At 44.6% G+C, this 22,876-nt stretch overlaps 2 protein-coding genes and 1 long non-coding RNA gene across 5 annotated transcripts; 2 read left to right on the plus strand and 1 right to left on the minus strand.

Annotated features, from left to right (window-relative positions):
* Positions 1-1,074: 1,074 nt before the first annotated feature.
* Positions 1,075-6,227, plus strand: LOC309537733 (adenosine receptor A1-like). Of its 3 annotated transcripts, none has more exons than XM_082232710.1 (3): positions 1,075-2,334; positions 2,839-3,297; positions 4,024-6,227. In XM_082232710.1, the coding sequence occupies exons 2-3, from the start codon at positions 2,972-2,974 to the stop codon at positions 4,760-4,762; spliced, it is 1,065 nt and encodes a 354-aa protein (XP_082088836.1). In that variant the 5' UTR covers positions 1,075-2,334; positions 2,839-2,971; the 3' UTR covers positions 4,763-6,227. The 3 variants fall into 3 exon arrangements, with proteins under 3 accessions (XP_082088836.1, XP_082088837.1, XP_082088838.1); XM_082232711.1 differs by having other exon boundaries at positions 3,006-3,297; XM_082232712.1 differs by lacking the exon at positions 1,075-2,334 and having other exon boundaries at positions 2,491-3,297; positions 4,024-4,329; positions 5,029-6,227.
* Positions 6,228-9,486: 3,259 nt separating this feature from the next.
* On the plus strand, positions 9,487-20,041 carry RPS19 (ribosomal protein S19). The gene is made up of 6 exons (XM_082232748.1): positions 9,487-9,572; positions 11,050-11,120; positions 14,944-15,044; positions 17,350-17,533; positions 18,268-18,322; positions 19,975-20,041. The coding sequence occupies exons 2-6, from the start codon at positions 11,050-11,052 to the stop codon at positions 19,999-20,001; spliced, it is 438 nt and encodes a 145-aa protein (XP_082088874.1). The 5' UTR covers positions 9,487-9,572; the 3' UTR covers positions 20,002-20,041.
* LOC309537760 lies at positions 12,308-14,937 on the minus strand. The gene is made up of 2 exons (XR_014221999.1): positions 13,523-14,937; positions 12,308-13,283 (listed from the first exon to the last, which is right to left on the minus strand). It is a non-coding gene; the product is annotated as an uncharacterized lncRNA (long non-coding RNA).
* Positions 20,042-22,876: the final 2,835 nt, after the last annotated feature.

Genomic DNA, 22,876 nt, shown 5'->3' on the forward strand with positions numbered 1-22,876 from the left:
TGGTTCGCCAGAAGCGGCTTAGTCATGCTGGCCACATGACCCGGAATCTGTATGCCGGCTCCCTTGGTTAGTAAAGCGAGATGAGCGCCACAACCCCAGAGTCGTCCACGACTGGATCTAATGGTCAGGGATCCCTTTACCTTTAAGGACAACAATGGGGTTGATGATGGAGGGGAGGTAACAGAAGCAGCAGCAACAAAGGCAGGCAGGGAAAGACCATGGGCAAGAGAAGAAGCAATGAGGTAGAGAGGTAAAGAGAAGGAAGCTGGCAGTCATACCTGGGGGAGAGAAAAGGCTGGATGGAGTTGGGCAAGGGAGCAGCAGTGAGTGAGGAGAGCTGGTGCGAACAATAATAATAAATTTAATAATATTTTTTTATTTGTATCCTGGTCAAGGCCAGGCTCAGAGTGGCTAACATCATAAAAACAACACAATAAGCATAAAAACAGACATCAATTACGTAATTAAAATACATCTTAAAATTAATTCAGACAAGTTAAAATTTGGGCAGGTGGCAATTATCAGGGTGGAATTGAGAGTGGTTAATAATTGTCAGAACCAATTGTTTCCACTGATCATACAAGGACCCGTGAGCGGGTTGGGGGCCTTCTTCGGACTTGTTTTATACAAAGGAAAGTAAGTCAAACTGCATCCCCCCACAAAGGCCTGGCGGAACAGCTCCGTCTTGCAGGCCCTGCAGAAAGATGTCAAATCCCGCAGGGCCCTGGTCTCTTGTGTGTGAGCGTTCCACCAGGCCGGGGCCACGGCCAAAAAGGCCCTGGCTCTAGTCGAGGCCAGTCTAAGTTCCCTGGAGCCCAGGATCTTCAAGGTGGTGGTGTTGTTAGCAGACCGTAAGGTCCTCCGTGGGGCCTAACAGAAGAGGCGGTCCTGTAGATACGAGGGTCCTAGGCCGTATAGGGCTTTAAAGGTTAAAACCAGCACCTTAAACCTGATCCTGTACTCCACTAGGAGCCAGTGCAGCTGGTATAGCACTGGTGAATGTGATCCCACAGCAGGGACCCGGTAAGGAGTCTCGCTACGGCATTCTGCACCTGCTGGAGTTTCTGGGTCAGTTTCAAGGGCAGCCCCACGTAGAGCGAGTTATAATAATCAAGCTTGGAGGTGACCATTGCATGGATCACAGTGGCAAGATCAAGGCGAGAGAGGTAAGGGGCCAACTGCTTAGCACAGCGGAGATGGAAAAATGCCGCCTTTGCTGTAGCTGTAACCTGCGCCTCCCTAGAAAGGGAGGCCTCGGAGATTACACCCAACAACCAGGATGGTGTGATCTTTGCAGAAGTGCAATTGGTGGGGAGGGTGACAAAAGCCAGGAAAAGTTAATGGGAAGGAGCTCGGTGGCAGCGCTACTGACTTGCATGCAGAAGACCCCCTGGTTCACTTTTCTCACCTGAAACCCTCGAGAGCCACAGCAAGTCAGTGCAGGGAATACTAAATTAGCCAGACCAAAGGTCTGACTGTATAGAAGGCAGCTTCCTAGGTTCCTAATTCCTAATCAGGATCAATTCCCACAACTGAGACAGTGTAGTGCAGTACTGGGGCCTGAGAGATCAGGATTCGAATCCCCATTTGGCCACAGAGCTCACCAGGCGACCTTGGGCCAGTCATCGTAATCTCTACCTAACCTACCTCAGGGTTGTTGTGAGGATAAAACATGAGAAAGGGGAGAAGCATGTACACTGCCTTCAAGCGCCTTACAGTTACGGTGTGATATATAAAACAAATAATAAACTAGCTCCTTCCAACCCTGTTTACAGGGTAACTGTAAAAGCAGTTTGAAATATACTCAGAGTCGAGAGTGGATTTCATGCTCTTTCTTCAGCTCATAGTGGTGAGGAGGAATGAAAGTCCCCTCAAAGTATCTGCTTTATATACATTATTTACACAATGGGCTGCACGTGATTGGCTAATTCCGGAATTCTCCTGTAGGCCAATCAGGTTGTGGATTCACTTCCATCTGGAGCTGGATTGGGTGGCTCCTGCAGACCAATCATACTGCTGCATTGTTCTAGGACCAATCAGACTGCTGCATTCTGAATCCTATTGTTCTAGGACCAATCAGACTGCTGCATTTTGGATCCTATTCAACTCAGTACATAACACAGTTGCCAAAATGTGTTACACACACACACACACACACACACACACACACACACACCTGGTTGGGGAACGCAAACATACATAAATATGTGTGTGTGTCTGTGTGAATGAACACGTGAAATCCAAAAGCTAAGAGCCATCTGCGAGGATGGGAGACTCCACTCTACATTTCCCATAGGACACATTCAAAGCGTGGATGCCTGGAGCTTTGGATTTGTAGGTATTCTAAATTCTAAAAGAGATAGCTCAGTCAGTAGAGCGTAAGCCTCTTAATCTCAGGGTTGTGGGTTTGAGCCCCATATCGGGCAAAAGGAATCCTGCATTGCAGGGGGTTGGACTCAATGACCCTTACGGTCCCTTCCAACTCTACCATGCTGTGATGCTATGAGAAGCTCTGATAATTCCCATCTGTAATACATTTGTGTGTGTGTGGTTTGTATTGCCACTGCTTCCACACATCCCATTTCATTTAAGCTCTCGCATTGATTGCCTTGCCTCAGAGACGTGCTTCCCTAATCCACGAGCATTAAATGGACCACATAAAAAGCCATATTGTGCCTGGGCTGATCTGATCTGTTTGCTAGCAGAACGCTCAGCAAACAGAGACAGGTTCAGATTATCAATAGCAGGGCAGAGCTGGGACTGCCACATAAGGGAAGGATGTGTCATAAGACACACAGAGAATGATTTCTGAACGTGGATCCTTGATGTTCCATGTAGATCAAAGAGAAGAAACTGTCCCATGCCTGGTTCCTGGTGGGAACCATTCTGCTGAAGGAGGACCTTCTTCTGCAGGGACAACAGAATTACTGTGCTGTCCAGTGAAAGGCCGTTTACAATAACAACCACCTTCATGGACATGTATTTTGGTTTCTTCATTCTTGAAGGGGTCCTGGCGGTGGCCATTATCTCCATCAACCTGCTGGTTTGTGCCACTGTCTACCTGCACAAGGAGCTGAGATGCATCACCAACTACCTGATCGTGTGCCTGGCAGTGGCCGACCTTGGTGTGGGAGCCCTGGCCATCCCCTTCTCAATGGTACTCAGCATGGAGTATGTCCTCTGTTTCTACACCTGTCTTTTCCTCACTTGCTTCCCACTGGTCACCACCCAGTTCTCCATCCTTCTCCTGCTGGTCATTGCCATCAACGCCCACCTGAAGATCAAGCTGCCCAACAGGTATGCCAAGGGTTCTTTCTTCAGCATCCAGCCTGTGAAACTGAGTGAGTGCATGTGAGCCAACAACATCTATGCACATGACCAACTTCTTAGGGGTTCTGCAAATGCGGATGCATCATTTATGCTAGTGGTTCCCAACCTTTTTTCTTCCATGGAACACTTGAAAATCGCTGATGGTTCTGGTGGACCACTCAAATGATTTTTCTGCCAGTTGTAGCAATGGCAATGTATTGTGCTCGATGCTATCTGCTTTGTAATTGCATTTTTATTGCTTCTTTTATTTCTCATTTTGTATTTTACTGTGTTACCATTTGCATTGCATAGAATTCCGCTTGTAACAATAAAACGCAAGAAATAAAAGGAGCTGTAAAAATACAGTTCAAAATCTATATGAATATATAATTATTTCATTTCATAAAATTTATACACGACTTGACTGTAAAAAGAAAACCTTCAAAGCAGTTTACAAAGATAAAAACAGTAAAATCAAGAAAAAATTACAGCCGTACTTTAAAAAAAGGCAAAAGTAAAAATACTAAAACAGGTTAAAATTACCCTGACTTTCTAAGCATCTGGGTAGCCTTGTCTAAAGAATGTTTTTAGACGATGTGATTAGAGTAGCAATGGAAGAGCTACTAATGGAGGCAACACTTGTTTGTTGACCATAGACAAATGACACCTGACTCCATAGTCACATGACACTCACAAGGATTATTTTCTGGACAGCTACGCCGTGCACGTGAAGAAGGGAGGGATGGTGATCATTGTGATCTTCTGCTGGCTGCTGTCTCTGCTGATAGGTCTCTCACCAATGATGGGCTGGAACCGCTTCCAGCACTATGTGGAGACCACCAACAAGACGCTGCCTTTCAGCTTCCCTTCTGAGAGGAAGGCCTTCGTCATCATCGCCCGCGACCTGCCTTACGGAGGCTTCCTCTCCAAGGTCTATCCACGCCAAGAGAACCTCAGCTACTCTGAGATCCACAGCGGACACCTGGGCGTCTGTTCCTTCACCTCCATTTTCAGCCCTGAGTACGTGGTCTATTTTAACTTCCTGATCTGCACCCTGCTGCCCTTGGCCGCCATGTTGGGCATCTATGCTGACCTCTTCCGGGTAGTCCGCGGCCACTTCCAGTCCCAGGCTCCTTGGCCAGGCAAGAAAAGGGAGCTGCAGATGGCCCGCACCCTCTTCCTCTTGGTGGGCGTCTTTTGCATTTGCTGGATCCCGCTGCATGTCATTTACTGTGTCCAGCTATTGTGCCCCGACTGCCAGCGCTATGAGTCACTGAACCGCCTGGCTGTGTTGCTCTCCCACCTGAATTCCTTGGCCAACCCACTAGTTTATGCCCTGAGGAAGAAAGACTTTGGGCTAGCCCTCCAATCTGTATTCCTTCACCGTGTTCTGCACTGGGCCAGGCTGAAGAGCTGCTTTTGTCCCAACCCCAAAGTCCACCCCCAGGCCTGAAGGAGGACAGAGAGCCACTCCTTCTAATAGCAGACTAAGGTGGTGAGTGCCGACAACAACAGAGCCAAAAACAGGTCCAATGAGGGCGGGTTCACGTTACCCTTTGCAAAGGCGTTCCCACCTTGGCTACAGACAAATTGGGAATGGCTTCAAGGACTTACAGCATGCCTCGATAGCTAAGTCGGCTAGAGTGTGGTGCTGATAATGCCAAGGTTGCAGGTTTGAGCCCCGTATGGGACAGACAAGTACCTATTCCTACATTGCAGGGGGATGGACTAGATGATTCACAGAGTCCCTTCCCACTCTACAGTTCTATGATTCTATGACTCCAGTTGGTGTGAAGCTGGCTTGAGAAACAATGCAGCCAACAGCAGCCTTTTATATCAAAGTACAGTCCCAGTGGTCATTTCTCCTCTGGTCACTGCTATGGGAGCACGATTTGACTGTGAAACACCATGGTGCATTGGCAGCAGCACAACTGGATGCCTTCATCTGCCCCAGCTGCAACAAAACATGTCACTCCTGCATCGGCCTCTACAGCCAGAGTAGGCACTGCAAACGTCAAAGAGTTTGACCTCACCCTGAAAGATGAACTCCTCCATTGTTTCCCCAAGGCCGATAGATGCCAATCAACAGGATACATAGGCATTTTGGATGCAGGTTCTGCCAAGACAAGATTAAAAATCCAGCACGAACTGCAGTGAGTGCACAGTAATTGTTAGTATGTAGGCAGCCTGAGAAACAGGAGGCGAGCTATTAATATGCTCCGGGGAACTCTTTTGAGGTTTTACAGAAAGACTTTTTTTTGCTAAAAGCAAACAAGCAAACCACCACCAACAATCTGGGCAAAAAACTCCAAAACCAGCCCAATGTGGACTAGACTTAATCAGTAGCCACAATATGTTGAATGCCGGGCAAGGGAGAGATTCGGTTCAGTTTGCATTTATAGGCAAACCTACCTAATTTGCATTTTCTGAAACAATCTGTGCAGCTGTCCTTTGAAATCTGCACTTCTCGGAGTTTGCAGTTCTCCAGCCCAGCGATGTGTACAAAAATGTATATGCCCGGGTACAGTGTGCATAAAAATGTATATTGCAAAAAATGTATTATGTAAGGGAATTGCTTTAGAAAAATGTCGTTGCTGGGCAAAATTGCACCCAGAGATGTGTGTATTAGGAGAAATTCACATTAAATTGCTGTCGATTTTCATGAAGACGTAAATATAGAGAGGAGACTGATGTGGAAATGTGGAGAACTGATTCTTAAAGAGTGGAAAAGTGAGAAACCGAAATTGCCAGATTCACCAGTTACTTGTTGAATGCCAATTGGAAAGAAAAATGGAAAAGCACCATGTGCATGTGTGCATGCAATGCCCTAGGTCCCAGGATTCTTTGTGTGATGTGCTTTAACTGTGCAGTGTGTATGCAGCCAGTGGGCATGTGGGGCAGTCCACACAGCTCTAACCACTGACCACCCTTCAGCATTTGCCCCCTGAAGCGGTTGCTACCCTCTGCCCCCCTGGTAGGGCCAGCTCTACCCACCAATCACCATCCATAACTACGTCCCTGCCTGTCCCCTTGGTCCAATCTACACCACTGCCCAGCAGGAGAGGGCAAGGCAAGGTTGAGGCTCTTCCTCCTCCTCTGTTCCCTCCGAGAGCAGGAAAGTAAGAGGAGCAGGGCCAGAAGGCACTGGGAATTGACCGTGAGGTCCTTCCTGTGTGGCAGACCTGACAATGCCCAGCAGCGATGCTGCCTCTGAATAAGCCAATGAAGACAAGACTTTAATAAGAGCCTTTAATTACGGTGAAGCTGAAAGAATTTTTGTCAGGTGCAGCTTGTCAAACCAGAGTGGGAAAAGCTGATACCTGGTGAAATTTCCTCTTCTGTGTGATGTGAACATTTAAAGGCACAAGAGGAGCCCGATTCTCCTTTGTCCCTCGCCTCCCTCCCTTTGTGCGTCTCCTCTACCTTTGGGCACCATCAGCTAAGTGCAATTGAGAGAGGCCCACTTAAGACAGCAATAGGAAAATCGCTTCCACCCACAAAGCAATTATTGAAAATGAGGGAGCTGAACTGCAGAGAGCTATTGAATATTGCGGCATTAAAGCACATAATGGACATCAGGAACTGTCGATAAACCCATTATTTAAACAAAGACTGTGGCTCGGCCCTCGGTATTTTTAGAACCTTAAATTAAGCTAATGAAATTGATTCTGTTTAAAACTCGGCGCAATAAACCTCACTTTTTATCTATGGAGGTAAAATAGTCAAGAAGGAAAAGAACCATGGAAAATTTGGAAGGAGCAGGTATGAGAGAAAGATGGTTTCAGTTATTGATTGTTGGTTCTCGTGATGCCCAGGGTGCTTCTGCGATCGCCAGTCTCCAGTCCACGAATAATTTCAGTCCAGGGTTGTCCGTGTGTGATAAAGTTCTCCTCATGAGAATTGCCACCTCTATTATTATTAATATTAATATTATCAGCAGCAGCAGCAAGTCTGTGTGTCTCTTGGAGCTATGACACAGGCATAAATCACATTTGTGTGGCAAGCTTCAAAATTAATTGCCACCTGTTGCTGCTATCAAATATTAAAAACGGTGCCCCTTTTCCTCATGGAAATGAAGGCAGTTGATAGGGAAATTGTAGCTCAGCCCAGATTGAGCAATGTGCAATTCCTCTGCCAGGGGATAATTTAATATGCCTTTTAAGCAATGTAACGAGACTCGAGTTGTAATGGGGTATAAAAAAACAAATGGAACTGGCCAGTCTTATTTTCTTGTGGTCTTGCCTGTATTTTGAGGGGACCTGTGCTGATCCAAAACATTTTGCTACCTGGAGTAGAGCCCAAGTACCCTTTCCCTCTGGAAAAAGAGGTACCATAACTCACAATGAACACTTCCCTCGTTCTCTTGGAATGGCAACCTGAGAGTTGTTGGAACTTAATTCTGGCGAGTTCCAGCTGGGGGAAAAAAAGCAGCAGCCCTGGTACTACATAAATCATAGAATCATAGAACTGTAGAGTTGAAAGGGACCCTGAGAATCATCTAGTTCAATTCCCTGCAGTGCAGGAATACACAGCTGCCCATACAGGGATCAAACTTGCAATCTTCGTGTTATCAGCACCATGCCCTAACCAACTGAGCTATCCAGGCTGAAGCATGTTGCTTCTCCCTACTGTATGGTAGGGCTGGCCCTGGATTGGACCAGATTAAGGGGGGCATAAATTCTCTATTTAAATGTCTGTCCAGTTTAAAGAACAATAAGGGAAAGCAGTGGCCTTGAAGATGTTCATCAACTGCAGATGAAAAGAAGACTGACTAGGTAGAAGCTAGTCAGACTAGACTAGGTAAAAGCCTATGCAGATGCTCAAATTTCCTCTAGCCTCTAAGGCCTGCAATTTCAAGAATCTTCTTTAAAAATGAATGCATTACCGTAATTGAAAAGGAAAGGTCAGGAGAACCAAATCTCTTCAGAACATTTGGAGATTATTTGAAATGTGTACAACAGACATTCCAAAAGCTTTTGTGCCTTTCATAATTTGTAGTCCAAAAGTCCAAGAAGGTGCCAGAGTAATAAATGTATTGTCACTCGAGAGTTGTATACGGTGGTGTAGTACAGGCAGACCACAGGAAAACCGAATTAATTCTTTGCATCAGTCTTCACTGCAAAGGTTGAACACACACAAATGCTTGACTCCCTTTTTTTCCTGGAAGAATGTCTGAAGAAGTCAAATACAGGTAACAAAGAGATGAAGCAGCATGGTTAATGAAGAGAGTAAAAATTAGCAACTTGCTGGGTTTGGATGACACATAGCCAAGAATCCCATAAAAGTGTCAAATTTCCAACAAAACTATGTAAATTCCTTTCAGTCCTTTGGCAACACCATTTTTTTAAAAGCATCTGGAGAGAAGCAGAGAAATGAAGCAGAAAAACCCATTATGCCTAACCTGCCTAAGCAAATTGGTAGATAGCACTATTAAAGCCAGAACTATTAAATATATAGGCAAAGAAGTATAGCTGAATAAAAATCTGTATATTTTCTGCAATGGGAAGGTGATGCAAGAATTCTTTAAGAGTACGTAAGTCACCTGCCACACGTTTTGAATGGGGTTCCAAGGTTGTTTTGGCAGTTGCAACGGTAGTTTTTATTACTTCCCTAGCAACCAGGTTAACAAAGAGGCTTGTGAGCAGCTTAAAAACTTCGGCTAACATTTTAATATTGTGGACAGAAGATTTCAAAACACTTTTAGCTTGTTCTGGAAATACCATTATTTAAAAATTCGCCTTATTTCGTCTGTTGTTATAATTGTTTATCTTTATTTATTTTAGCTTATAATGTATACAAACTTTATCCTCCCCAAAAAACCCTCAACAAATTTATATAAGTATTATTATTAATAATAAAAGCAATAACCTGTATCACCTGCAAACCTGTTTCCTCTATAAAGCACCAATCAACGCTCAAGTCAAAAGAAAAAGTGAGATTCTAACACCCCTCCACCCACCAAATTACTCACGAGGCGAACGATGGAGACTGGGCTAGAACAACTTCCGCCCTTTTGTGGGCGAAATACTAAACGCTTCCGCAGCTTCCGCAGCTTCCGCTTCCGCCGCTGAGGTGTGCGTGGGGGGCGTTAGAACTCAAAGGCGGCGCCATGCTCCTCCTGCCCGCCGCGGTGATTGGGCGCCCCAAGTCTCGCGGCTCACTATTGGCTTACAGAACCTCGCGACGCCCGGAGCCCTTGTGAGTAGCGGGTGGGTAACCCCTCTCGTTCTCTTTTTTTCCTGGAGCGCAGCGGCAGGAGCACGGTGAGCGGCCTCGGGGAGCGTGGAGGGTAGGCCTGGGTTCTCTCGGGTGCGCCTGGCCTGGCGTCTCCCGTCCCGCTGGGCCAAGAGCGTGTGGACGGGGATGCTCTTCCAGGAGGCGCGGGGTGGCGGGGAGCCGGCTTCCATGTCTCATGAGGCGGAAGAGGAGAGACGGGGGCCTGGCTTGCGCTAAAAGCTCCGTGTTCTGGTTACCAAAGCCATAATAAAGTATACATTCCCCCCCCCCCCCCAAATCGCCACGTCAACTTTAAAATGTGCTTTGGGCACAAGGCGAAGAAAATTTATGTATTATTACTTGCGATAACAAGTAATTTTCCAAATTGCGCGTCAAGTTTAAAATGTGGGAAAAGAAAGTTCATTTCCAAAACTTAGGACAGGCTAAAAGAAATGCATGGTGAAATAGTGTGTATGGTTTCTTAGAATTCGTTCGCTCTGTTTTCAGTGGAGCCTACTCCTAAGTAAAGTTTTGCACAGGACTGCAGCCGCCTTGTTTAATTCTCTGTACGTTTACTTGAAAGTAAAGCCCGCTGTTATAAAATTAGTTAAAAGGTTTTTGTTCCCCATTGATCCACACCTATGGAAGAGATACCAAAAATAAAAATGGGCCTAAGTTGGAGAGGATTTAAAAGGGGAGAATGTAATTGTTATTACCCTGATTCGTAAAAATGCTTTGTAAATGGCGAACGAGCAGGGCAGGAAACCTGTAGGCATTTCAAAACTAGGAATACAAATGTTTCTCCCTGCTGTAGCCTTCATCCATTTTAAACAAAAGTAAAATAAATAAAATAGGCATTATTGTTGATAATAAAGTTATATGGGTTATATGGTGTGCTGCAGAGTAAAATGCACAAAGCACCTTGGCCTAAATATGTATAAATACTTCAGTAAGTATGAACCACCAATCATATTCTAAGATGCAGCTCAGAATTTGATAGACATGGTGCAAATGGAAGAGAGTGTGAAGGAAATGCAAGTGTAGGGGCAGATGCAGATTGATGGGGCTTGATGGATATTGCTGTGATAACCTATAGCCTTTGAATTCCTGACCTGTAGCAGAGGTTAGAAAATACTTCTCTTGCAGTCCCTAACGTAACTAACAGTTAGGGCCAAGTGTTTTTTTTTTCCCCAAGGAGGAAAGTAAGCTCCTTGCAGCCTTCTCTGGCTGGTGGATGGGGTCAGGTTTGTTGTGATTTTTGCCATAATGTTCTTCCTGGGAGGCAGCCTTCCATTGGTCCTTGGGATGGTTCCAGAGATCAAAATGTGCCTCCCTTCAGCTCTGGATAAACTTCCTAAAGGTGAGCACTTCAGGTAGGGTTTCCCTCCCCCCAACCTCAAAAGCTTGCCATGACTTTGCTTGGTCTTAATATTTCCCAACTTTGTGTACTGGGAGTTTTTTCCTTCTGAACTGGCATTAATGCATACTTGTCTTCGCTGCTTCCCCCACCCCTCTCTTCTATAGATGCCTGGAGTAACTGTAAAGGACGTGAACCAGCAGGAATTTGTGAGGGCGCTTGCAGCCTTCCTCAAAAAGTAAGTTGCCTGAAAAATGAATTAGCATTTAAGAGCTAGTCCCATGGATTTGATAAGGGGATTAACTGCACTTGTTAGTTAAAAAGAAGGGAGCACAGTCTACCTGCCCTCTTCTGCTAATTGCTTTGTGTACTGTTCTAAGAGTGCAACACTGAGCCAAACATAAGGAAATGCTCCCTTTGGTGTAGTGATGGCTCATCTAATGGAGCAGCCTGTCTAGTAACGTAATTTTAAAAAGCAACTTAGGTGCAGCTAGTTGTGCCAAAATGAGAATTGCAAATAAGAACTCAAAGCCATTGAAAGCTTTGCAGTGTGGATAGATGGCATCTTGTGGACAGCTGGGGTTCCTGATTTCAGCAAATATCCCTTTAGTAACAGGACATTTGTTTTGATGTTTATACATTCATGAGTCTTGGCAGACACAATGCTTGAAGTGTGTATGTGATAAGGGAGTTCCTCCCTCCATAAAACTAAACTTTAAAAAATAAACAGTGACTTCCCCTTTGATCAGTGATATCCTTTTATCTGATCAGGTTTTAGTCAATCTAATTGTAGTCTTAAGCATGCCTTGTGGGATCTGTAAGTGGAGGTGCTGGCGTCCAGGCCATCTTTTAGAGAGCCAGTGTGGTGTAGTGGTTAAGAGCGGTAGTCACGTAATCTGGGTAACCGGGTTCGCGTCTCCGCTCCTCCACATGCAGCTGCTGGGTGACCTTGGGCCAGTCACACTTCTGTGAAGTCTCTCAGCCCCACTCACCTCACAGAGTGTTTGTTGTGGGGGAGGAAGGGAAAGGAGAATGTTAGCCGCTTTGAGACTCCCGAAGGGGAGTGAAAGGCGGGATATCAAATCCAAACTCCTCTTCTTCTTCTTCTTGTCCTGAGCACAGATGCATCATTTGCCTCGTTCCTGGGTGTGACTGTAGATGCAGCTGTTCATCACTTAGTTGTATCTGACTGTGTTTTCTTCACAAGGTAGAGAGTATGTGTTAGTTTTTAGATAGTTTTAAGGTAGATTGTGCTTTGCTTTGGCAGTCTTGTGGCAACAAACAAGTTGGATGATAAACTTTCAAATAAATAGAAAAAAAGCAGGGATAAAACAGAGACACTAATGGGACAAAGGCTAAACTTGCTCTTTGTTCCTCCATCCAAACTCCAGATCCAGGGTGGGTGTTGTCTTCTCTTGATTTTGTTCATGGTAGCAGCCTGTGCACTTGGAGGTACTAGAACTCAAATGGAACCATTAAGAACAGACTCGGTTCTCATCCATTTCTCATCTGCCTAGCCCTGCCCTGGGTTCTGTTTTACGGTTACAGCTTTATTTTTATTATTCTGATTGTTTATAACCTGCCTTTTTCATGATTGGATTCAAGGCAGTTTACAGATAAAAACAATAACTCTTTAAAACATAGAAAAACCAATAATTAAAAATAGAATTAAACATTGATATAATTGAAACTATATACAACATATATAAAATTTGTTTAAAACATACAAGTAATTACAATAAAAGCAGCACAGCACCAGCCCACCCTTTCATTAAAAGCAGTTAATTCCTTGTTGACAGCAAGGAGGGAGCCAGCCTAGCTTCTCTAGGGAGGGAGTTCCAAAGTCAGAGCAGCCACCGAGAAGGCCTTCTCCTGCATCCCCACCAAGCATGCCTGAGATTGTGGCGGGACAGAAAGAAGAGCCTTCCCAAAAGATCTCAAAACCCAGGCAGGGAATACTGCCTTTCAGGTACTTTGGACATAAGCTATGTGGGGCTTTACAGGGGATAACCAGCACTTTGAACTGTGCCCAGAAATAGACCAATAGCCAGTGGAGTTGTTCCTAGTATAACCAGTCTCATAAGCAGCCCCGGTCAACAATCTAGCTTCAGCTCTTAGAGCCAATGGACATTTCCGAGCACTTTTCAAAGGCAGCCCCATGGTAGAGTGTGTTATAGTAATCCAGATTACTGTAAACCCTGAAACCACACATTCTAATAGCTTACCCCAAAATAGGATATTGGAGGCTGGCCAATAATTATCCGGTAAAGTGGAATTCAGGGAGGACTTTTTCAATAGGGTCACTATAACCACTGCCTTCAGCTAGTCTGCTGTTGGCCCTTTTGATGAGCCTGATAGGGCAAAGATCTAGCACACATGTGGTAGCTCTCACATTTCCAGGCTATATACAGTGGTGCCTCGCAAGACGGAAAACTCGCTAGACGAAAGGGTTTTCCGTTTTTGCATTGCTTCGCTAGACGAATTTCCCTATGGGCTTGCTTTGCAAGACGAAAACGTCTTGCGCTTTTTAAAAAAAGCCGCTTGAAGAGGCGCAGTTGCGACGGACCACGCTTCGCAAGACGAAAAACATCGCAAGACGAAAAGACTCGCGGAATGAATTCTTTTCGTCTTGCGAGGCACCACTGTAACTTGAAAAGTATCCATTAACACTGGACTCGTATCAGTTATAGCATCCAAGTCAGGACAGATCTGAGCAATTTTGTCAGCAAAGTGCTTGAGCAAAAAGTTCACCGTGGGCCATTGAGTGGTCCACGTTTTCATGTGGGCCTACGTGTGAGAGACCCCTGACCACTCAAAACAGCTTTACAGGATGGCTCTTCGCTGACACATGAATAGGTCTTCAAAGAAGAGATTCTAGCCTGTGTTTGGTCAGGCTTATTCCAAGTTTTCTGCCAATATCAGCTACACATCTTCAAATACACTCAAACGCAGCAGACTGCAGGAGGGGGAACCTGGTCAGGGGGATGCAGTCATGATAGACCACTGCGATTCTGGCCTCTCCCCCCTCCCCCCCCCCCCGACCTTGCTTGCTGTTGTACAGAGAATGCCGGTGGGCAACTTCAGCTAATCAAGTCTCTTAATTCAAGCCTAATCAGCATTCTTTTGCAGGATCAAGTCCTGGGTAGCGGTTGTATCCCATTCACTGACCTGGCAGCATGTAATGGAACATTGATTAATTAGCTTTTATTTTTATATGGTTATGTTTGTAGGAAGACGCTTTAGGGTCAGAACAGTCCTTTGAGGATCTGACTAAGGAATAGTGACTCTGCTGGTTTCATAAGTGGTGATTTCAAATACAAAAGCTATTGGCGCTGCCTTAGAAGAGGCCTTTCTCCCTTTTTCACAACAGGAGAGAGTTCCTCCTTTGATTCAGGTGCGGGGAACATCCATAGCTCAGTGGTAGAGCATTTGTCTTGCATACAGAAGGTCCCTGGTTTAGAACAGTTCTTTCTCTTTCATTCATTCTTTCAGAGGTATGTTTTTTTTAAGTTGCCCCACTCTTCAGCCAAAAAAGACTCTTAAAGTGGTTTTCACATCAGTAAAAACAAGACAGGACCCTGCCCTTAGGCTTACGAGAAAGACATGACAAAAAAAGGAAAGTTAATTGGGAGGGAGTGGGAAATATGCAAACTTAGGTACCAGTTATTTGTTACAAGTTCTACTAATAAGCAGCTGGGATTGAAACCAAAAGAAGCCGGAAAGTTGCTGGGCTGCTTGCTTGCATTGTTGGAGTGTCTCTGTCTCCCTTCTCTGCCACAGGTGGCAGGTGACGAGGGAGGAGGGACTGGACACCCCTCATCTCTTTCTGCCTCCCATTTGCTGCAGCTTGATGGAATTGCCCCAGTCAAGTGAAGTCTTAAGGCTGGAAGCTGTTCATGCAGAACATGTGAGGATCTAGCAAATGATAGTTCAGTGAGGCATGGGTTTGAGCACTTGTCTTCTGGTGACGAGCCCTTTGGGCAAAAGTGATAGCTTGGCTGAAATAAAATTACTGCTGCTTATTTGTATGGTGATAACTGGTGTTTGAATTGTTCTTGCAGGTCAGGTAAACTGAAAGTACCTGAATGGGTGGACACAGTCAAGCTAGCCAAGCACAAGGAACTAGCCCCATATGATGAGAACTGGTTCTACACCAGAGCTGGTAAGGAACTGGGCAGATATAGTAACATGCAAATGTGGTGCAACGTCTTACTTTTTAAGAACAAAGTTCATAATTGTTTTTAACAATCCATGATTGTCTGCATAAGTGTTGCGTTGCATATTACATCAGGGGGACCAAGATAGATCCTGCCACTCAGATCTATTAAGGACACCACTTTTGGAATGAGAATGTTGTAGGATAAGTGCAGTGCATTAACTCACTGGTTTGGCACCTGACAACTTCATGAAAATGAGATGCAAATTACGTTGATTATATACAGCTAATGGTAATGCTTGCCATTTATACAGCAAAATGTAAGTGCTTGAAGCAGTTCACGTACATCATTAGCAGCAGCATCAATGCACATGGTACTTTATAGGCATTTTATAAGTGAAAATGGGTCCCTGCCTCCAAGGAGCCTACAATAAGAGGGATAACATGGAGAGTGAGACATGTAGGACAAAGAGTGGATATGAGCAGATACAGTTAACATGTGTAGCTTCGTGTCATTATCCCAATAATCCTTCAAATTCCTCATGCCTCTTTATCCAGCAGAGTTGAGAATGCTTGAGTTTGGTGTGCAGTTAGGGGGAGGTTGGAGATGACAACTTATTGGGGGATAGCTAGTGTTCTGCTCAAGGAAATGAGCCCTCTCGGCACCATAAAAGAAAACCATTTACTATTTTCATTGATAGGGCGAGTGTGTCTTCCCTGATGTAGACCATAAAATAGTTAACTGTGTGCTTGTGATGGTGCATTATTAGCTCCCCTGTGCCAGCCACGCCTACTTAGATAGATGACACATTGGATAGACATTATGCAGCATTCACATGTTTCATTAAGAGCAAGTTACTGGGGTTCTAAAGACATGACTCAGTTGCTTGCTTTTACTTCTTTTTCCAGCTCTCCTGATCTTCTCAGGATTGTTACTAGAGGTCTTGCCACCTCACCGCACCCAATCTCTGTCAGTGCTGGGTGCTGAGGCAGTGCGATTTTTCACAGGCTCAAGTCATGTGCCTTTTGATTTGCTTGCCCATAGAAGGAGGAAGACACAAACAAGTGTTGGTAGCCAGCCAAGCAATCTGTCTTGGTTTTCTTCCCGCTGCCCCCCAAGGCCCAAGATAGTTTTGTTCCTGACTTTAGGCAGCTCCTAGCAACAGTTGGAGAGCTTTAGAGTTGCTCTTTGTGGAGATCTTGCACTGTTCATTCACATGTCGCTAGAATGCCTTCTCAAATGCACACATCTGTTTGTATTCATGGTAAATAACGCGAACCAATTATCTATCTTTTCATGTCTCGCTTTCTAAATGCCCCTCCACTGTGGCGATGATTTACAGGGAAGCTCTAAAGTCCAATGTGCTTTTCTCTCGCAACATTACCGCAGTGATGTCTATTAAGTGCCGTATTCCCAGATGTTGTCTTGCTGCTGTAACTGTTTTAGCAAAATGAAGGCTTGAGAGGTTGCCTTGCGGCAATATGGCCTTAGGCTGTGTCTGTTTTTGTCTGCTTGAACGGTGGCCTCAAAGGACAAAGCAGGTGGCTCTGTACAAAAGCAGCCATGGCGGTGAAAAGTGCTCTGCCCTCCGTGCTACTTTCTGCACTACCTTATAGTCCTGTTCAAGGTGTAAATTGGGGTTTTTTTATACCATTTCTTGTTCTCAAGCAATGTTAACAGTATGGTGCTCTGTTCTTTCTCTGGAGTTGCCACACTGTGTGTTTGGCTAAAGTTCCTTCAGCTGGATGATCTTAGACTGACAACAATTGTGCTCATTAACAGTTCACATGCTACTGTTGGCTACTTTTGTGTGGTTGGTTCCTTCTTTAACGGGAGTAATGCATTCAAGCATGCAGCCAACTTAGTGTGAGCTCAGAGACTTTGGCTTCTCATTCTGGAAATGTTGCCCGGCTGGAATTGGGTGTTCTCGGCTCGAATATCACACTGCTCAAATGAGTAAACCAGCCTTCTTCAGATCAGTGCCCTCCAGATACTTGGAGCTACAAACCTGTTTCAGCTCCAGCCAGAACAGCTGATGGTTAGGAATGGTGAAAGACGTTCTCAGAGACATTTGAAGGGCACCAGGTTTGAGAAGCGTGGAGTACCCTATTCCTGTGAGTAAAAACACGAGTGGTGTGCAAGGCAACCTTTTGAACCAGGAGGGTTTTGATAATGGGTCAGTCAGTGTATAGAAAACTTACTTTGCGGCTGTATCTTGTGTAGGAAGACAAAGCCAAAATGTTTTGATTGAAATAAACAGGAAGAAGAGTCAGGAAGTGATGTGTTGTTTGTGTTTTGGTTTGTTTGCAGCATCCACAGCTCGCCATCTGTATCTCCGTGGTGGTGCTGGAGTCGGCTCCATGACCAAGATTTACGGGGGCCGCCAGCGCAACGGTGTAATGCCCAGCCACTTCAGCAGAGGCTCCAAGAGCGTTGCTAGGAGGGTGCTGCAGGCTTTAGAAGGGCTCAAAATGGTGGAGAAAGACCAAGATGGGTGAGTCTCGGTACTGAAAGGACGCAGAGAACTTGTGCGACTCGGTACCTCAAGAATTACACTTGTAAGGGAGAAAACTGCTGCAGGGTATCATGGCCGCCTGCCCCACTTGCAAAAAATTCAGGTTGTGGTCAACACATTTTTACTTGGAGTAGGATCTCTAAAATCAACAAGCCTAACCACATAGTGTGCATTGACTTCAGTGGGTCTACTTGAGTAGAATTGCCTACAAACCAAAACGTGCCACAGCTGACAACATGTAGAGGTCCGTTCATCAGAACTTGCTTATATTATTCATGATGGCTGCATAGAGCCTTCATGTTCAGAGGCAGTGTTATCACTCAGTATTAGTTGCTTGGGAAAACAGCAGAAGGTGGCCATGACCTTTGGTGCCCTATGATTTGGCCACCAGGAAGCCTCTGACTAACCATGGATCAGAATTGCTGGACTAGGTGCACCCTTGGTTTCATCAAGGAGAAGCCTTCTGTTCACGAAAGGGTCTATCGATCCATACTTTCATGTGTGGATTAGTTATGTGCTGCATTGCATATTGGAAGGAGCTGAAGCCTAGTATATTTATGTGCGGCATTTGGGGCTATGGGGTGAGGTTGTACACATTCCTTGAAAAAGATCATAAATCTGCTGGGTGATGGTAACTAGGGCAGAGAATGGCCCACAGCAGCGACAGAATTGCCTTTCTAAAAATGCTGATACTGGTCACTGCTTTCTTTCAGGGGTCGCAAACTTACTCCTCAGGGGCAACGAGATCTGGACAGGATTGCAGGACAGGTAACCTTTTTTTTACATGAATAATTTCTACAAGAGTAGCTGTGTTCGTCTGTTGCAGCAACACCAAGGAAAAGCCTTGTGGCACCATAAAGCATTCTTGTAAATAGCTCCCTGCCTGCAAGCCGTAAGAATTCTATTCAGGGAACTAACCTGGACATTTTTCTAAAGTCCCACCCCCCTTCTCAAGGCACAGAAAAATAACCTATTCAATGTGGGCAGGCTAGATTGTGTAAAAATTTGCAGATCACTTAATTTTGTAGAGTACTTTTGCAAAAGTGCCTGTTGCATAAGTTTTATTTAAAATATTTTAGGGTTGCTTTTTGGCATATGCCTTTCCAATGTGGTTTTACAGTCAAATAATTAAGGAAAAGGAAAACAACAATACAAATTTTTAAATTCTGCTGTTGTTTAGGAAATCACATTCTGAAATAAATGCAAGAGGCTTTAAGATACTAGAAGCATCTTCTGTTCTCGGTTGCAGGGTAGGAGAAGGAATGCTGGAAATGAATCATAATTTTTTTTCCCAGTTGCTTTGGCTTGAAAGTGTTCCTATTACTTAAAGAATTGCGCTATCTTACTTGAAATGCTTCACAACGAAAGGAAAATTGAACAAAGAGTGAGTGAGTTAGGTTCACCAACTTGCGAGATCATTTCAGCAAAAGTTCTGCTGTGGCATAAAGCGAATCCCTAGCAGCCTGCCTCTCTTCAAAACTCATTAGAAAGAGCTGTGTTGTGTAGATCTCCGCAGCTTTAGATTTGTTCCTTAAAAATTTACTTGATAATCTCTCCCCAATAAAACTCTTTTTAACAGCCCCAGTGCCATCAGATAAAGTGCCTGAATGATGTTGCATTAACTAGCTCTCTGTTGACATTTACAATGTACTGTGGATGAATTATTCCTCACAAACGGTTGCCTTTACAAATACATAGAAGTTATTAAGTGCAGCATGTCCAAGCAAGTACCAGAATGAAAAATCACACAGAGTTGATAGATGTCTCTCATTTCTAGCAGTTGAGCTAGACTGTGAATCTTGAGTATCTTGAAATTTTCCCTTATCGGTTCTTTCAAAATTACAGCGCTCCATATAAAAAAGAGCACGTTGAAGGAACTCCAGTTCAGCTGCTAGTTAGCCGATTTCAGTTGGTGACTGAATTTATCGTTATATAATTCTGAAGGGGCAAGCCTTGCGTTCTGTAAGGAGGCATGGATTTCTCATCCAGAAGCTGTGGGTGATGTAGACCAAAATGCGTATGTAGAACCCAGCTCCTCCTAGGCTGTTTTATGTGCCATCTATATAAACTGTCAGTGTTCAGGCCAATGGATTATGCCTTTCTTCATAGAATTGTAGAGTTGGAAGGGGTCCCAGTGGTCATTTAACCCAACCCGCTGCACTCCACAGACATGACAGGAAGCATGTCATGGTGCTATGTAACATTGAATTGTGCCTTTTCCCCTGCCAAAGATCAACAGCTTTCCCACCTTGGTGTTTTCCAGATGTTTTGGAGTATAACTCCATCATCCCTGCCATTGACAGTGCTGGCTGTGGCTGATGGGAGTTGCAGTCCAAAACATGTGCAGAAAGTTGGACTAAATGTAAGTTTTGCATGGTTTCCCCACCAAAATGCAGACCTTTTTCTCTCTTCTTTTCTAGGTGGCAGCTGCAAACAAGAAACATTAAAGTGAATTGCAGTTCAGAAATAAAGTCCTTTATTTACTGATGTTGCGTGTGTTTTTCTGAAGGCTTCACTTCTCCCACCTTAATCCCTGCGCACCCTCCAGTCTTTTTTGTAGTATCTGAATCTTGACCACATAAACTGCCTACCATTTCATAACATAAACCACCATTTCAAACCTTTCTTCAAAACAATGAGGACTAAAATCTTCAGCATGAAAACGTCATGCCAGCTGCAAATATACCCGCTTACATGGGCAGCTGCAGCTATATGTAAAAAATTTATATGCAAGTGTGGATATAATTACTGCCTTTAAAAAAAGCACTGCCTCCCTGAGAAATACTCTGTGCTCAAGCACAGTTCATTCAGATTAGGGATGCAGTCTTTAATTGCTAGATTAATAAACTAAAGCTCTTGCTGTTGTGGGTCAATTTTAATTGGTGAGAGCAAACTTTAATTCGTTAGAGCTGCTAGTAAGGGCACACTTCTTTTATTTATTTTTTTAGCTATTTTAGTTCCAAGGTAGAAAAAATATTAAAAGATGGCCTTTCTGAAAGTTCTTATACATATCCTTCAATAGTGAGGTTTTGGTGATTTGAAAATAAAAATTTAATTGGTTAGAAAGCAGAAGATTCTGTAATCAGTTCACAACCCTCTGATTTGCGTCTTGTGTATTCCATATGGAAAACTTATGCTTGTTTGATGAAAACAGTTGCCAAATTTTATTAAAGTGGGTACCTTTGCCCTGCCTTTCCAGTGCAATTTTTTATTGGATTAAACCCCTCATCAGAAAATGAATTCTCTTTTGCCACTGTTCTTACACTCGCTGCTGACAACTTTTTGCCTTTAGGTCTTGACTGATCGTTTGACATTCTGGTAGGTGTTGGAACTGAGATGTTAATTTTAGCTTGTGATGCCCTTGCCCCAGACTTCCCTGATGGCAAACTGCTTAAATGTGAGAAATTTACTCAGTGAGAGCCGTAGGCAACACAAATATTCTGTGGCCTGGTGTTAATTTGGTGAATATGGCGGTTGGATATGAACTTGATTTGAAATAAAAAGTTAACTGGGAGAGTGGTGTATTTGTCTCTTTACCTTTGCTTCCTGGTCTTTATATTCCCGCTGCAATTCTGGGGTGGATAAGGAGAGCCAGCTGGATCAGGCCAGTGGCCCATCTAGTTTGACATCTCTAACAGTTGCCTTTGGGAAATCAGCAAGCAGGATTCGAGCAGGAGCGCTCCTGCAGTTTCCAGTAACTTGTTCAGAAGCGTTACTTTCTCCACCTTGAGACAGCATAACCATCATAGTTAGTACCCATTGATGGCCTCCATGAATTTGTCCAGCCCTCTCTTAAAGCCATCCAATTTGGTGACCATCACTGCCTCCTGTGGGAGCAAGCTCAATAATTTAACTTGCGTAAATAAAGTACTTTTACCTGTTTCATCATTCCATCTTTATTTTTTTTATGCAACCCTCAAATCTCTTCCTTTTTTAAAAAATAAAACAACACTTAGAGACTGCATGAGTTGTGGGTTAGCCCCAAGGGCCTTTTCCTCCCTGAAGTTTATGAATGATTTAAAACATGGGAATTTGGAATAAAACTGCCACCTCAGCCTTAACTGTGACTTTGACGGTGGCGCTGAAGCCCAAGAGTGTTTCTCTGCAGCTTGATGCTAATGTACACTTCTGGAATGCCTCTCAGGAGCTCAGCACTTTACAAACTCAATTAAGAATTTGCGCCACTCCTGGGAAAATGGGTATCTCAAGCTGCTGTGCGGTAGAGATGAGGAAATTTGGCATAATCTGATAGTGTACACAAAACTTGCCTGTGTAAGCCATTGTATCTCGGTGAACTAACACACCAGGAAAAAACAAACTTTAAATCTGTTTTTATTGCGCTGCCAACTCCCACCTCCGAATTAGAGCTGTATTTGCACCACCTGCCTCACTGATGATGTTCAGATGATGTGTTACATTCTAAGGTTGGCATCCTGGGTGCTGTATGGAGGAATCATAGCCACTGCTAGTTTTGGAATTTACATTTTTGTGCATGTGTTTTTGCATGATATAAACATACTCAAATCTAGGGGCATCCAGTGCAGGTTTCTTCCTAACATTTAAACCTTGTATTCAAGAGACTTTAGATGAGAGCAGATAGACAAAACTGCTAGCTCAGTCGGTACAGCACGAGACTCAATCTCAGGGTTGTGAGTTTGAGCCCCACTCTGGAGGGACATGGGTGGCGCTGTGGGTTAAACCACAGAGCCTAAGACTTGCCGATCAGAAGGTCAGCAGTTTGAATCCCCGCGATGGGGTGAGCTCCCATTGCTCAGTTCCTGCTCCTGCCAACCTAGCAGTTTGAAAGCACGTCAAAGTGCAAGTAGATAAATAGGTACCGCTCCGGCGGGAAGGTAAACGGCGTTTCCGTGTGCTGCTCTGGTTTGCCAGAAGCAGCTTAGTCATGCTGGCCACATGACCCGGAAGCTGTACGCCGGCTCCCTCGGCCAGTAAAGCGAGATGAGCGCCGCAACCCCAGAGTCGGCCACGACTGGACTTAATGGTCAGGGGTCCCTTTACCTGGGTGAAGGATTCCTGCGTTGCAGGGGGGTTGGACTAGATGATCCTCGTGGTCCCTTCCAGCTCTAGAATTCTGTGATTCTACTTTGAGATTGCTGTACCAAAGGAGAGCAGACTTTGGCTCTGCCATTAGCCTGTTGACACAAATTCTAGTGGATGTGTGTGTGTGTGTGTGCACGCGCGCGGTTAATCCATTGCTGAAATTACCTCCTGTGTTGGAAGAAATAAGCCTCTGAATACCAGTTTTGGGGAAACTCGAGCGGGGAGAGTGCTCTTCTGCTCAGGTCCTGCTTTTGACCTTTC

The sequence above is a fragment of the Podarcis vaucheri genome (assembly GCF_965113315.1).
Source record: "Podarcis vaucheri genome assembly, chromosome: 7".
Classification (NCBI taxonomy): Eukaryota; Metazoa; Chordata; class Lepidosauria; order Squamata; family Lacertidae; genus Podarcis; species Podarcis vaucheri.